The 15,009-nt window shown below is 43.4% G+C and overlaps 1 protein-coding gene across 1 annotated transcript in view; it reads right to left on the reverse strand.

Annotated features, from left to right (window-relative positions):
- Nucleotides 1–15,009, reverse strand: part of LOC101858230 (PAX3- and PAX7-binding protein 1) — a 44,212-nt gene that overhangs the window by 9,167 nt on the left and 20,036 nt on the right. The window contains exons 8-16 of the mRNA XM_005112201.3: nucleotides 14,081–14,270; nucleotides 9,983–10,100; nucleotides 7,834–7,915; nucleotides 6,649–6,764; nucleotides 5,714–5,913; nucleotides 4,618–4,765; nucleotides 3,498–3,616; nucleotides 1,217–1,293; nucleotides 324–390 (exon numbers count right to left, since the gene is read on the reverse strand). Of these exons, the coding sequence (XP_005112258.1) occupies nucleotides 324–390; nucleotides 1,217–1,293; nucleotides 3,498–3,616; nucleotides 4,618–4,765; nucleotides 5,714–5,913; nucleotides 6,649–6,764; nucleotides 7,834–7,915; nucleotides 9,983–10,100; nucleotides 14,081–14,270 (1,117 nt within the window). The remainder of the gene's footprint in view (nucleotides 1–323; nucleotides 391–1,216; nucleotides 1,294–3,497; nucleotides 3,617–4,617; nucleotides 4,766–5,713; nucleotides 5,914–6,648; nucleotides 6,765–7,833; nucleotides 7,916–9,982; nucleotides 10,101–14,080; nucleotides 14,271–15,009) is intronic.

Raw genomic sequence — 15,009 nt, forward strand, 5'->3', positions numbered from 1 at the left:
CACAGTGTGTGAAAAACACAAGCCAGGAGACACTGACCACACACAGTGTGTGAAAAACACAAGCCAGGAGACACTGACCACACACAGTGTGTGAAAAACACAAGCCAGGAGACACTGACCACACACAGTTTGAGAGAAACACAAGCCAGGAGACACTGACCACACACAGGTGACCTTTATACACGTCCACACTGACCACACACAGGTTACCTTTATACACCTCCACACTGACCACACACAGTTTGAGAGAAACACAAGCCAGGAGACACTGACCACACACAGGTGACCTTTATACACGTCCACACTGACCACACACAGCTTACCTTTATACACGTCCACGACTGTCGGTGGAAGAACACGGCCGGACCAGAGGAGCGGTTGTCCAACACGCTGGGGAAGGGAAGCAAGCGCTGGTCAGAGCAGCACAAAGCACGGAACCTCAACCAATTACACTCCAACTCGCCCCGGATCGCTAAAAAATATCCCTAAGCACTCGCCCCCGGATCACCCTTAAATTCTCCAACACGCTCCGCCCCTACACGCTCTGGATCACCCGTAAATTCCCCAACACGCTCCGCCCCAACACGCTCTGGATCACCCGTAAATTTCCCTACACCCACCACCCTAACATGCCTGCAATCAAGGAAGATTTTTCTAGCATCTCCTGCCCCAAACAAGAATCTAGATCCCGAATTGGAATTGAAAACGAACAGTCTAGGAATTGATTCGTTTACATCAGTCTTTTAGTTTTTAGTTTTAGTAGACATTTTACGGCACTCGCAACACAATAAGGTCATATAAGTGCCGAAGATTAAAGGTGTTACAAGAGAGTAACAAACACCAAAAATAAGGAGGGGAGATAAGGACGATAGATGTTTGATAGAAAGAAGAAGCAGCAGCAAACCACACAAGAGCACCCGCCAACCACCCACCATCAGTCTTTAAGGCAGCAATCAACTCTGAAATGGCTGTAAATGTGAAGGTTTGCAACATGTTCAACGCCTTTTATCCGGATAGTAGAGATTCCAGAGGAGGATAGTAGAGATTCCAGAGGAAGGATAGTAGAGATTCCAGAGGAAGGATAGTAGAGATTCCAGAGGAAACAGACTGGCTTTCAATACAAAAAGTGGGAGGTATATCCAGCCCTCTGTTTCCCTGGCTGCCAGGTCCCACCGCAGCTCATTTCCAAGCCAGCCTTTTCTTCTTGACCACTGACCTGAGAGGGTACATGGGCATGAAAACGTCATCGTCCAGGGTTTTGCTGAGCCGCGCCACCACCGCCTCAAGGTAGACCTGGAGACAAAGTCAAACCATCCACCTCAGCAAAGTCCTGGTGCACCCAAATGCTTACACATCTTAATCATAAAATAAAATAAATTACATTTTATTTGTCCTGAAAGGGAACTTTGGTTTACAATGGCAAACATACATTTACATACATAAATACATTGTTTACATTGTAAATGCATGTGTATTTATTTACAATTCCTCAAAGTAAAAGAATAACTGTTAAAAAAACCCAAAAACAACTGTGGTCGAAATTGTCCTACAAGCCACCCAAGAGCACGTCTTGAGAAATGTTGAAACTTAGCAGCAACCTCCAGAAGTGTACACACATACACACTCACAAACACATGTATGTGTATATATGTACGTATGTATATTATCATCAAATAATATACATCACCTGTGGGACCACACTTGCACTGCTAAAATATAAAAAGACGAGCAGGTGTCTGAAGTGAGTTGAAGTAAAGACACAAGACCAGAGAGTGGAGGCAATCATTCACTTGTAGCACTCGTCCAATTGAAGTAAAGACACAAGACCAGAGAGTGGAGGCAATCATTCACTTGTAGCACTCGTCCAATCATTCGTCCAACGCCTCCAGGATTAGCACTTTCCCGACCTCAGAATTACATAGTTCTATCTGACATTTTGGGCCGTTGTGAGTTATCGCGATCATGAGGTCAGACACCAAATGTTCTGTCTGCTCTATCAAAATCGTCAGATTATTCTGAATCATTATCAAGATATTCAAAGCAGTGCATTCACAAAAGCTTGACATGATGAGAAACTCAAAATCTTTCATGTCAAATTTCTGTCAACTAGGTACAGAGCAGATACAACGTTGTGACTCTAAGGCAGCGACTTGTGGAGCACGTCTGGAACTAGCTACTGGATGTGTCTGAAGAGCACACGGGACAAACTAGAAACTGTGAGAGTGTACATTTGAAAGGCTTGTGGACTCATAACTTCCTATTTGTTTGACTGCCGGTCGATTGTTATGTTTTGTTGAATGGAACATCAAACAACAATAATCAAGCAACAGTTGAGCAAAGATACAGTTTGGAGTCAACAAGCGTTCCAAATTGATACCCTCACAATTTGTTCAGTTTGTGTCTGTGCTCCTGGGAATGTCTGTCTGTGCTCCTGGGAATGTCTGTCTGTGCTCCTGGGAATGTCTGTCTATTCTGGAAGCCTAACCCACACCCAGAAGGAGTTTTCGTAAGATTTACACCCCTTGCAAAGCATGCAGGTCATACAAGTGTAGAAGATTAGAAGTGTTACAAGAGAACAATTCACAAAGAAAACAAAGAGGAGAGATGAGGACCATAGATGTTGGAAGGAAGCAAAGAGGGAACAAACCACAGCAGAGCACCGGCCAACCACCCAGTTGTATCTCATGTCATCCCAGGACTCAATGACTACAACTAAGTTAGGACAGACAAATTGTGAGACAGACAGACAGATAGACAAGTTGTGAGACAGACAGACAGACAAGTTGTGAGACAGACAAGCTGTGAGACAGGCTGAGAGACAGACAGACAGACAAGTTGTGAGACAGACAGACAAGCTGTGAGACAGACAGACAAACTGTGAGACAGACAGACAAACAAGCTATGAGACAGACAAGCTGAGAAGCAGACAAGCTGAGAGACAGACAGACAAGCTGAGAGACAGACAGACAAGCTGAGAGACAGAAAGACAAGCTGAGAGACAGACAGACAAGCTGAGAGACAGACGAGCTGAGAGACAGACAGACGAGCTGAGAGACAGACGAGCTGAGAGACAGACAGGCGAGCTGAGAGACAGACAGACAAGCTGAGAGACAGACGAGCTGAGAGACAGACAGACGAGCTGAGAGACAGACAGACGAGCTGAGAGACAGACGAGCTGAGAGACAGACAGACGAGCTGAGAGACAGAAAGACAAGCTGAGAGACAGACAGACAAGCAGAGAGACAGACAGACAAGTTGTGAGACAGACAGACAGACAGTTAAGCTGAGAGACAGACAGACAAGCTGAGAGACAGACAGACAAGCTGTGAGACAGACGAGCTGAGAGACAGACAGACAAGCTGAAAGACAGACAGACAAGCTGAGAGACAGACAGATGAGCTGTGAGACAGACAGACAAGCTGTGAGACAGGCAGACAGACTGTGAGACAGACAGACAGACTGTGACAGACGAGCTGTGTCTTCAACATTTGACTTACCCGAAAATTTTTGTTCTTTGCATGAATAGTGGGATACTGGTTGGTCAGCTTGAGGGTCAGACTGACCAGTCGGGTCGACTGTGCTGTTGATATTGGATCCCACACATTTTGTACAAGAACTGAAACAGAAAAATGTAGGCATCTTCCGTTAAGCTCAAATAAACAGAAGCACACGCACATAATTAACTGGTCATTCAGTGCTGGTGAAAAAGTGAGATGGATAGGTGGCTCACTTGTAGCTCAGGCAGCTCGTCTCATTCACAGACCTAAGTGTGTATTGGCCCAACACCTCCCACAGACCTAAGTGTGTATTGATCCAACACCTCCCACAGACCTAAGTGTGTATTGATCCAACACCTCCCACAGACCTAAGTGTGTATTGATACAACACCTCCCACAGACGTAAGTGTGTATTGATCCAACACCTCCCACAGACCTAAGTGTGTATTGATACAACACCTCCCACAGACCTAAGTGTGTATTGATCCAACACCTCCCACAGACCTAAGTGTGTATTGGCCCAACACCTCCCACAGACCTAAGTGTGTATTGATCCAACACCTCCCACACACCTCCAAATTTCATTCACAGACCTCAGTGTGTACGGGTCTCACACCTCTAAATCTCATTCACAGACCTGATGTGATGTGGTCAGATAGAAGTAGGAACTGACCTGATGTGGTCAGATATAAGTAGGAACTGACCTGATGTGGTGTGGTCAGATATAAGTAGGAACTGACCTGATGTGGTCAGATATAAGTAGGAACTGACCTGATGTGATGTGGTCAGATATAAGTAGGAACTGACCTGATGTGGTCAGATAGAAGTAGGAAATGACCTGATGTGGTCAGATAGAAGTAGGAACTGACCTGATGTGGTCAGATATAAGTAGGAACTGACCTGATGTGATGTGGTCAGATATGAACTTGTCTGATATGGCCTACTAGCCAGCTATCAAGGCCAACCCACTACTCGATATCTTTCATAAAACATTTTAAAAAGCCATACAGCTGCGTGACTGATGAAGACTGAAGCACCCTTTCAACTACAAGAGGACTGCACTGCTGGTGAAAGCTGAACAGATCCAAAAGTACAGTCACACAACTAAAGGTATACTCACATGTCATTTTGGGTAGAATGATCTTTTCCACGATAGACGGCAAAATTCTCACATCATCATCTCCCCGATCCATCTCATCACCTTCTTTTGAGCCCATGAATAGGAGAATGGTAAACCAGCTCATGTCCTCAAAGTCCACACAGTTTTCCTGATTGTCAAAGAAAAAGAAAGAAAAAAAAAGGTTTGTAGTCTTCAGCGAATAGCAACCACTGTGTGCATGACGTACTCACAGCCAAGTCCACAGTCAGAAGATTCTCCTCAGGCACCTTGTGTGCACAGTCTACTTTCCTTCCTTACAATTACAAGGAATTACAACTAATACATTTCATTTCTACGTGTGCCATCGTGGTGAAATCAGGCGCACGTCAATTAGAATGAAATCCAAGAAAACATCATTTTGTTGGACAAGTTTTAGCATTTTTTTTTGTCTGGGCTCAATACATTTTATACTCATTTAATTTTTAAACATCTTCCTGAGTAGCTCTTATTGAAAAACGCTAATCAAAGCACAAAAATGTAACATTGCAGTTTCAAAGGACACCCACACTTTGGAAGTCACTCAGCTCTGGCAGCCATTTTCTCACTACTTTTAGTAAACCCTCACCTTTCACCAAAATGTCTCACAGTTCCAATAGAGCTACCATCACTGTACACACATAGAGCTACCATCACTATACACACATAGAGCTACCACATAGAGCTACCATCACTGTACACACATAGTAGAGCTACCATCACTGTACACACATAGTAGAGCTACCATCACTGTACACACATAGTAGAGCTACCATCACTGTACACACATAGAGCTACCATCACTGTACACACATAGTAGAGCTACCATCACTGTACACACATAGTAGAGCTACCATCACTGTACACACACAGTAGAGCTACCATCACTGTACACACACATTAGAGCTACCATCACTGTACACACACAGTAGAGCTACCATCACTGTACACACATAGTAGAGCTACCATCACTGAACCACAGAGACCACACACAGTAGAGCTACCATCACTGACACTACCATCACTTCACCACAGACACACAGAGACGACACATGCAAGTTTCACGGCACTAACAACTCACAGCAAAAGGATTCCAGGCCAGCAGCTCTTTCCTCACAAAGGGATTCAGCAGCTTGGGCATGCACAGACCGATGTACGCCTCTCGGTACGTGTCGCCGTAGGTAAATTTCCAGTCCTCAAACTGTTTCTTCACATGTTCGATTAGGGAGAACTCGTCGACGACATCGTCAAACATTGTGTCCCTGGATCGGACGATCTCCTCTGTTGATCAACCAATCAAAAAACGCTCAATTCACTGGCACCAAAGATACATTTCTGGTGGCCTGATAGCCCTCGTTTATCAGTTGTAATTAGAGTTATTTACTTCCTTGATATGCTCTAAAAGAAAGACATTGCCAATACCTTTGGAATCAAGGAAGGTGTAAGGATGTGTCGAACCCAATACTTGTGGAATCAAGGAAGGTGTAAGGATGTGTCGAACCCAATACTTGTGGAATCAAGGAAGGTGTAAGGATGTGTCTAGCTATTTTACAGCTGTGATAGGCTTATTTTTTATGTAGGGGATTCTTAAATTTTGAATGTAGCGCGGGTGCTAGTCAAACATTAAAAAACCCCAACCCACTGGCAAAAAGTAACAGGAAATCAGTAAAGTGCAGCACTCTCCCACTCTCTACCATAAGGGTGTAGGTTCAAATCCCATCAGGGACATTGCTGTCTCCTTGGGGAAGTCGTTTAATACACTCATTTCCTCACATTGCCCAGGCGGGAATGGGCACCCGGCAACAAACGGGGAAAGGTTGTGTCACTTTGTTCGTGTTTCATCGGCTGCTTGCACTGTATGCTTCCCGCGAAGTTGGAAAGTTGGAAAGTGTATTAGGGTGTGCTAGAAGAGTACTAGTTGTAAAGACATAAAGCATGCCCTGGGGTGGGGACATGCTCTATACTAATATATAAATGCTCTTATTATTATTATTATTTTTTATTAATCTCACTCACCCATTTCAGAATTGAACTTGAGGGCCAGAGACTGACTGCTCTCCTCATCATCGGAGGACAAGCCGTCGTGGTGGCCAACCATGTTCTTCCCTTCTCTCGCTCGTCTCCTTCTTGACCTGTGCACAAATGAAAACATAAAAGTTTTGTTAGTTTTAGTCAGGTTTTACGGCGCTTGCAACTGCACAAGGTCATATGAGCGCCAAGGGGAGGATGTCAACAGAGAAGTCCAAACGGGGAATCAGGATTACTCTGCTCACCTCTCAAGCCTCAACAAAAGAAGTCGAGGAAAAACGACGATAGTAAGGACGAGGAAAGAAAAAGCAGCAGTTTCCTTAATGTTGTTCAGGCACAGTGTGAGCATGACATTGATAAATCAGCTCATTTACAATTCTACTGTGCATAAGAACATGTTAATGTCCCCCCTTTGGGAATGGCCTAAAGACACTTGTCAGTAGTACTGCCTCGGGGGGTTACAATAGATGTTTAATTGGAAAGGAGTAAAACGCAGCTCATCGACATAGTAATGGTCATTTAAAGTACGAAAAGAATAAGACAAGCAGCCTAAACCAGCAGTTTTTGCCCAACAGGAGCGAAGACTCCAGACTTTCCACAGCCAGATGGGAGTTCAAAATGGCAAGTGTCATTGTTTTACACACATACCCCCCCCCCCCCCCCCACACACACACAATGAAGACAATTTTAGAGTTTTGTCATAGTTTTACACACACTGCAAACCCCCCCACACACACACAGAACATAGACCATTTTAGAGTAGGGCTACTTAGACATTACCAGTCGGGACCAACCCAGGCTGAGAGGGAAGACACTTGATAAAAACATCAGCCCAAATGTACAGACGGCAGGGACCATGTGCCAAACATACAGACAGCAGTGAAACATGCGCCAAACATACAGACAGCAGTGAAACATGCGCCAAACATACAGACAGCAGTGAAACATGCGCCAAACATACAGACAGCAGTGAAACATGCGCCAAACATACAGACAGCAGTGAAACATGCGCCAAACATACAGACAGCAGTGAAACATGCGCCAAACATACAGACAGCAGTGAAACATGCGCCAAACATACAGACAGCAGTGAAACATGCGCCAAATGTACAGACAGCAGTGAAACATGCGCCAAATGTACAGACGACCGTGGACCATGTGCCAAAAACCCACCTCCTGGCCTCTCTCTCTGCGGCTCTCCTCTGTCTGGCCAGCTCCTCCCCCGCCTCCACGTCCATCTTCACACTGGACGCGTCTGGGGAAAATACAGAGTGGGGAAGAAACACGACACAATTAGCTTAGTTTTAGTCTTAGTAAGATTATTACAGTACTTGCAAAATAAATAGGTCATATAAGTGCCGAAGATTAGAGGTGTTACAAGAGAATGACATACAAAGAAAGGGAGAACAGATAAGGACGATAGATGTCTTTAGTTTTTGTAAGAGTTTTACGGCACCTGCAACACAATTAGGTCATATAGGTGCAAAAGATTAGAGGTGTTACGAGAGAAGGACAATAGATGTTTGATAGGAAAGGAGGAGCAAACCACAACAGAGCACCTGCCAACCACCCACAAGACAGATGTCTTTTTTTATTTTTTTTTTGTAAAGTGTTTTACGGCGCTTGCAACTGCATAGGTCATATGAGCGCGCGGGACACACCTAATATTTTCAGTTGGTAGGAAATTTTGAATTTTGCCCGGGTGGCGGCCGAAGCCTACTCTTATCGATTTTAGACCACCAAGGGATCTTTAACGTGCGCAACTTGCACACGGGCCCTCCGAGATTTTTCGCCCTTGTCCGAGAAGGCTAGGTGTAGATCTTTCCTACCAGAAGATCAGGGGTGTGGCAGAAAGACAGCAGTAAGGAGGGGCCAAGGAGTAGCAGTAGAAAGGCTGCAGAAAGAGTCAGGAGCCCAGAGGAGGGGGCAAAGAAAGTGAGGGGGTGAAGGGGTGGGGGCAGAAAGTGGAAATGAAAGCAGACAACAGAACATTGCTAGAGAGCAGGAAAGGAGGTGAAAGGAGACAATTTTAGAGAAGAAAAATTTTTTTGTCGCTACCCGCATTCGAACCCGGGACCTTTGAATGAGAGGCCAACACCTTAACCTCTAGGCCACGAGAGCCCCCACAGATGTCTGATGGGAAAGAAGGAGCAAACCACAGCAGAGAGCCCCCTAACCATCCACTTGTCACTAGATCTAAACAATGTGCCACACACCAAATCTTTGTTTATGAGCAACATGGGAGCATGACAGGGGATTCACGACTGCGTTTCTTACGGATCTCATGCTCAGCTCTTTCAAAGCGGAAGTGAAACACCGATACTGTCAGACTCACAGCCTAAAGGCCATGGGTTCAAACCCCATCAGGGACGGGACATTGTGTGTTTGCGACAAGCACTTTTCACGAATATTTCTCCCTTCATCCAGGTGGAAAAGGGAACCCTGTTATAGACAGCCAAACATCTTGTCTGTTACAGTTGAGAACGGAACCCTGTTATAGACAGCCAAACATCTTGTCTGTTACAGTTGAGTGCTTGCAATCGGCAGCTTGCATTGTATGTTTCCCGGTAAGCCGAGAACGTTTCTGAGTGTTGTAGGGTCTGCTGGGGCAGTAATAGTTGTGAAGCGCATAGAGCTTGTCGTTGAGCGTGGATATACACAACATAAAGGCAATCTATTCCGACTGTATGACTGCCACAGACTCCAGAAAGGAGGAAGGTAGCTGGAAAAAGCTGACAATAAACAGTAGATATGCTGAGTGGGAGGGAAAGTTCAATGACAATACTGACTTGTGATGTAGCCATCTACACAACTCTCAATGCTCGTTACAATGACAATACTGACTTGTGATGTAGCCATCTACACAACTCTCAATGCTCGTTACTGTAGCCATTTACACAACTCTCAATGCTCGTTACAATGACAATACTGACTTGTGATGTAGCCATTTACACAACTCTCAATGCTCGTTACAATGACAATACTGACTTGTGATGTAGCCATTTACACAACTCTCAATGCTCGTTACAATGACAATACTGACTTGTGATGTAGCCATTTACACAACTCTCAATGCTCGTTACAATGACAATACTGACTTGTGATGTAGCCATTTACAAAACTCTCAATGCTCGTTACAATGACCAATCAAGGCTTGTCATGTAGCCATTTACAAAACTCTCAATGCTCGTTACAATGACAATACTGACTTGTGATGTAGCCATTTACAAAACTCTCAATGCTCGTTACAATGACAATACTGACTTGTGTGATGTAGCCATTTACACAACTCTCAATGCTCGTTACAATGACCAATACCGACTTGTCATGTAGTCTCGACACTGATCCTGCACGTCCTGCTGTCTCCGCTGAATGAGTCGTGATGCTCGCGACTTGAGTAAATTCTCCACACGCTGCTCCAAGTCTGTCAGAAGTGGGACCTGTTCAGCAAAAAAAAAAAAAAAATCAAATAAACACAATCAGTGAGTTGACATAATTACAAGATATATTTAAATATCAAAATAAAGCCTTGAACATCTTGTTCTCCATGGAAAAACAAGGGAAAAAGGCAGAGGTAACCCAAGAAAACTTAGTTTGCAGAACTTGAATAGATGTTGGGGAAGAAAACCCCGGATAATACCATTGTTTCCAATGAGCATCCGAGCAGAGAACTGAGTCAGAACCATGGGCGGCCATGTCTGTTCCACATCTGGCACTTGATGAAGATTTTCATACACAGAATAAAACACAGAGCCCTTCAAAAACCTCACTGGTCTTAGCACAGTACTCTTTCTGCTTATCTATCAAAGAACATTAACTGACATTATTTTAAAAAAACAACAACAACAAAAAACAACCCTCTGTAGTATGGCTTCAAAATGCCCAAGTGATGTTTGGTCAAAATTCAAATTCCAAATGTCGGTCAGGGTAAGAAAAGATAAATACTGAAGGTGTAATTGTAAAAAATAATGAAACTGTTGTTTTTTCCTCTCTCCTGAAAAATGTGGCATCCTGGGACAACAATTGATCATCTTGTCAAGGATAGTCATGTAGGTAGTAGCAACAATTGATCAGCTTGTCAAGGATAGTCATGTAGGTAGTAGCAACAATTGATCATCTTGTCAAGGATAGTCATGTAGGTAGTAGCAACAATTGATCAGCTTGTCAAGGATAGTCATGTAGGTAGTAGCAACAATTGATCAGCTTGTCAAGGATAGTCATGTAGGTAGTAGCAACAATTGATCATCTTGTCAAGGATAGTCATGTAGGTAGTAGCAACAATTGATCAGCTTGTCAAGGATAGTCATGTAGGGAGTAGCAACAATTGATCAGCTTGTCAAGGATAGTCATGTAGGTAGTAGCAACAATTGATCAGCTTGTCAAGGATTATCATGTAGGTATCATCAACAATTGACCATCTAGTCAAGGATATACAAGTATGAGGTAGCAACAATTGACCAGCCTGTCAACGATATATAATATTAAGTATCTCGATAAGTGTCAACGATATATAATATAAAGTATCTCGATAAGTGTCACGATATATAATATAAAGTATCTCGATAAGTGTCAACGATATATAATATAAAGTATCTCGATAAGCCTTTCTGCGGCTGACGCCTCACTACAGACAAACATCTCGCTACAAAATGTGACTTTTCGACTGCCCCAAATGGAAGGGTGACCCTTCTTTGTTCACAAACAAGGTTTTTCCTGAGATTTTTATTGGTCAGAGCAAATTTAAGGGAGCCCATTGGAAACTTTCTTTGCTACATTTTCAGTTTTAGTAAGAGTTTTGCGGCAATTGCAAAAGGCCGAAGTGCTTGAACCCAGATGGCCACTGGATGGGAAAAGTAAAAGTAAAGTAAAGTACGGTACATGCAGCACAATTAGGTCATAGAAGTGCAAAAGATTAGAGGAGTCACAGAACTATTCAAGAAACTTTGTCAAATTCACAAAGTGATCTGCCTGATGGTTAATCATGACATCGGTGCTGGTGCGCTGAGTTTTTCTTATTGAAGTAAAAAACCAAACTCAAACCTACAAGAAACACTAAAGGCTGGTGTGGCCAAGCTATGATCCACAAGCTGATTCAGTCCAGCCCGCGAGTAAGCGAAGTAATTAATAATGAATGTGGCTCCAGCAAAGTAATTAATAATGAATGTGGCCTGCCGTGAGTTGGGGAATAAATCAAATTTGTAAAAACTGTGGTGAAAAATTCAAGCCAATATTGTCCCCCCCAGTGGGAAGTAACGGCACAAACATTTGATCTCATGACATGCCCTGAAGGGACAAACATTTGATCTCATGACATGCCCTGAAGGGACAAACATTCTATCTCATGACATGCCCTGAAGGGACAAACATTTGATCTCATGACATGCCCTGAAGGGACAAACATTTGATCTCATGACATGCCCTGAAGGGACAAACATTTGATCTCATGACATACCCTTCAGGGACAAACATTCTATCTCATGACATGCCCTGAAGGGACAAACACTTTATCTCATGACATGCCCTGAAGGGACAAACATTTGATCTCATGACATGCCCTGAAGGGACAAACATTTGATCTCATGACATACCCTGAAGGGACAAACGCTGCAGTGTCAGTTTTAGTCTCACTTTTGAGAGCTTGGGTATTTCAACCAATGTCGCCCAATGCAAATAGCACCATTTATTTCCCAGGCCAACTTGGGCAATGTCCAACACATAAAGTCAAAGATCAAAGCTACCAACTTTTCCAAACAAAACAATATTTATTTTTTCTTTAAAAGGACTCTACATATGGGATGGGTCAAGATAGTGGGCACTGGCATTGTGGTAACGGGCTCAAATACAATTGATGTATCAGCTTTTCCCCATTCAACCAATGTCGCCCAATGCAAATAGCACCATTTATTTCCCAGGCCAACTTGGGCAATGTCCAACACATAAAGTCAAAGATCAAAGCTACCAACTTTTCCAAACAAAACAATATTTATTTTTTCTTTAAAAGGACTCTACATATGGGATGGGTCAAGATAGTGGGCACTGGCATTGTGGTAACGGGCTCAAATACAATTGATGTATCAGCTTTTCCCCAATACTATTTGCAAATCCTGTCTTGAAAGTTCCTAGTTTTTATTGAGCATCGGCAAGTCATGAGGAGCAGCACTAGTAACCAGAGAATACTCTTTTCCAACAACGAAAACCGACTTCCTTACTCAGATCTTCAAAAACATACGACAAACTTTTAAAACCTATAGGGTAGCAGTTCTGCTATTTCATGCACTGTTTGTGTACAGGTTGGAAGCTATTAAAGGTTAAAACAGCACCTGGACATGGATGGCTGGTGCCTCTATAAATAAATCATTGATGGTTTGGTTGGAAGCTATTCTATTGAGTACATTTTTTTACGGGCAGCTGTGCTACAAAATAGGTTGTTTCCAGGCAGGTTGGCAGCTGTGCTATTAACACTTTGTTGTATTAACACTTTGTTGTATTAACACTTTGTTGTATTAACACTTTGTTGTATTAACACTTTGTTGTATTAACACTTTGTTGTCACATCTCGCCCATCGACAACAACGCCAAAGTTCCGCTCACCCCCCGGGGCTGTGCTACTAATTGAAGTGTGTTTAGGCCATTCCCAAAGGGGGGGGGGGGGACACATTAACATCTGGAGTTCTTATAAACAGTACAATTGTAACTGTAAATGGGCTGATTCGTCAATGTCTTGCTCATAACTGCGCCTGAACTGCAGCCTTTTCTTTCCTTATCCTTACTATTGTCATTTTTCCTCTAATTCTTTGGTATATTTGTCACATTCTTGTGACCCGCTATTTCCGGGGAGCCTTGATAGTCGAAGCAGACTTTGTGCTGTTGAAGCTAGACAGGTAGCAGAGTAATTCCGATCTTTGTAAGGACTTCTCTGTTGACATCCACTCCTTGGCGCTCATATGACCTAATGCAGTTGCAAGTGCCGTATTGCCTCCACTAGAACAAAACAAAATTTCTGTTCCCATCACAGAACGCTGGTCAGCGATGTATACCACCCAGTTTTGGGGGATTTCCCCCAAATGTTTGTGATTGTTTTTCCTATGTGAGCCTTGTAACGGCAAAGAGTGAAATCCGTTGTTTACACACAGGTCGGCAGCTATGCTCAAGCATATTGTTGCTGGATTGGCTCTCTTTAAGGGCCCCCTTAAACTGCAGCTCCAAAAATCCCAGCTTGAGATAAGTGAAAGCAAGTGATGCGACAGGAAGACTGCTACAGTACACACGGCGTGTACACATTTAAAAAAAAACAACAATAACAGAGGGGGGAAAATGGCGATCTCAATGAGATCTTTCTCAAAATTCCAACACTTAATTCTTCTAGTCAAAAAAAAGGAGCGACAACAACTAAAGAGGAGAGAGAAAAGAAGGGACATACCTTCTCATTGAGGCATTCTATCAAGTCCCGAACATACCCCCTCAATTCTTGGAAAAACTGAAATCGATCTTCTAACTGTGGCGCACTCTGCTGGCAATTCTCAATGCTGTCTCTAGTGTCAGCAGAGTCTGAGAGCGTTCTCTCAAGCTCTAATTTGTGAGTTCTGTACACCGTGTCCATGATGGAAAGGCTGAAAGGGAAGACCACAGGCATGAGCACAAAGTCTGCACAACTGAAAATATGTGCGTGGGAAAAGCAAACTGACTGCACTTTAGTGCACAATGTTTTGTCCCACTCTCATATTTGCAGTCTAACAGAAAAGTGATGATATTACAGTACCTGTAGAGAACAAAATAGAGACAAACTAAGAAATTTCTTCAATGAACACCCAACATTTTTTCTGTTAAGAGAGATTGCTAATAACATTTCCCATAAAATTCTGAGGAGATGGACTCTGGATCTGGTCAAGAGCTGAGCGTGACTGATTGATGGGAACTAAGCTTTGTAGTTTACTTTTAGAAAGAGTTTTTTAGCACTTGAGACTTGCAGCATACAGGTGCCGTAGATTAGATGTATGTCTACCAGAGTAACATATATACAGAAGAGGAGGAGAGATATAGATGATAGCTGCTGGGAGGAGAGATATAGAGGATAGCTGCTTGGAGGAGAGATATAGACGATAGCTGCTGGGAGGAGAGATATAGAGGATAGCTGCTGGGAGGAGAGATATAGAGGATAGCTGCTTGGAGGAGAGATATAGAGGATAGCTGCTGGGAGGAGAGATATAGACGATAGCTGCTTGGAGAGATATAGAGGATAGCTGCTTGGAGGAGAGATATAGAGGATAGCTGCTGGGAGGAGAGATATAGACGATAGCTGCTTGGAGAGATATAGAGGATAGCTGCTGGGAGGAGAGATATAGACGATAG

The sequence above is a fragment of the Aplysia californica genome, unplaced genomic scaffold (genome assembly GCF_000002075.1).
Source record: "Aplysia californica isolate F4 #8 unplaced genomic scaffold, AplCal3.0 scaffold01207, whole genome shotgun sequence".
Lineage (NCBI taxonomy): Eukaryota > Metazoa > Mollusca > Gastropoda > Aplysiida > Aplysiidae > Aplysia > Aplysia californica.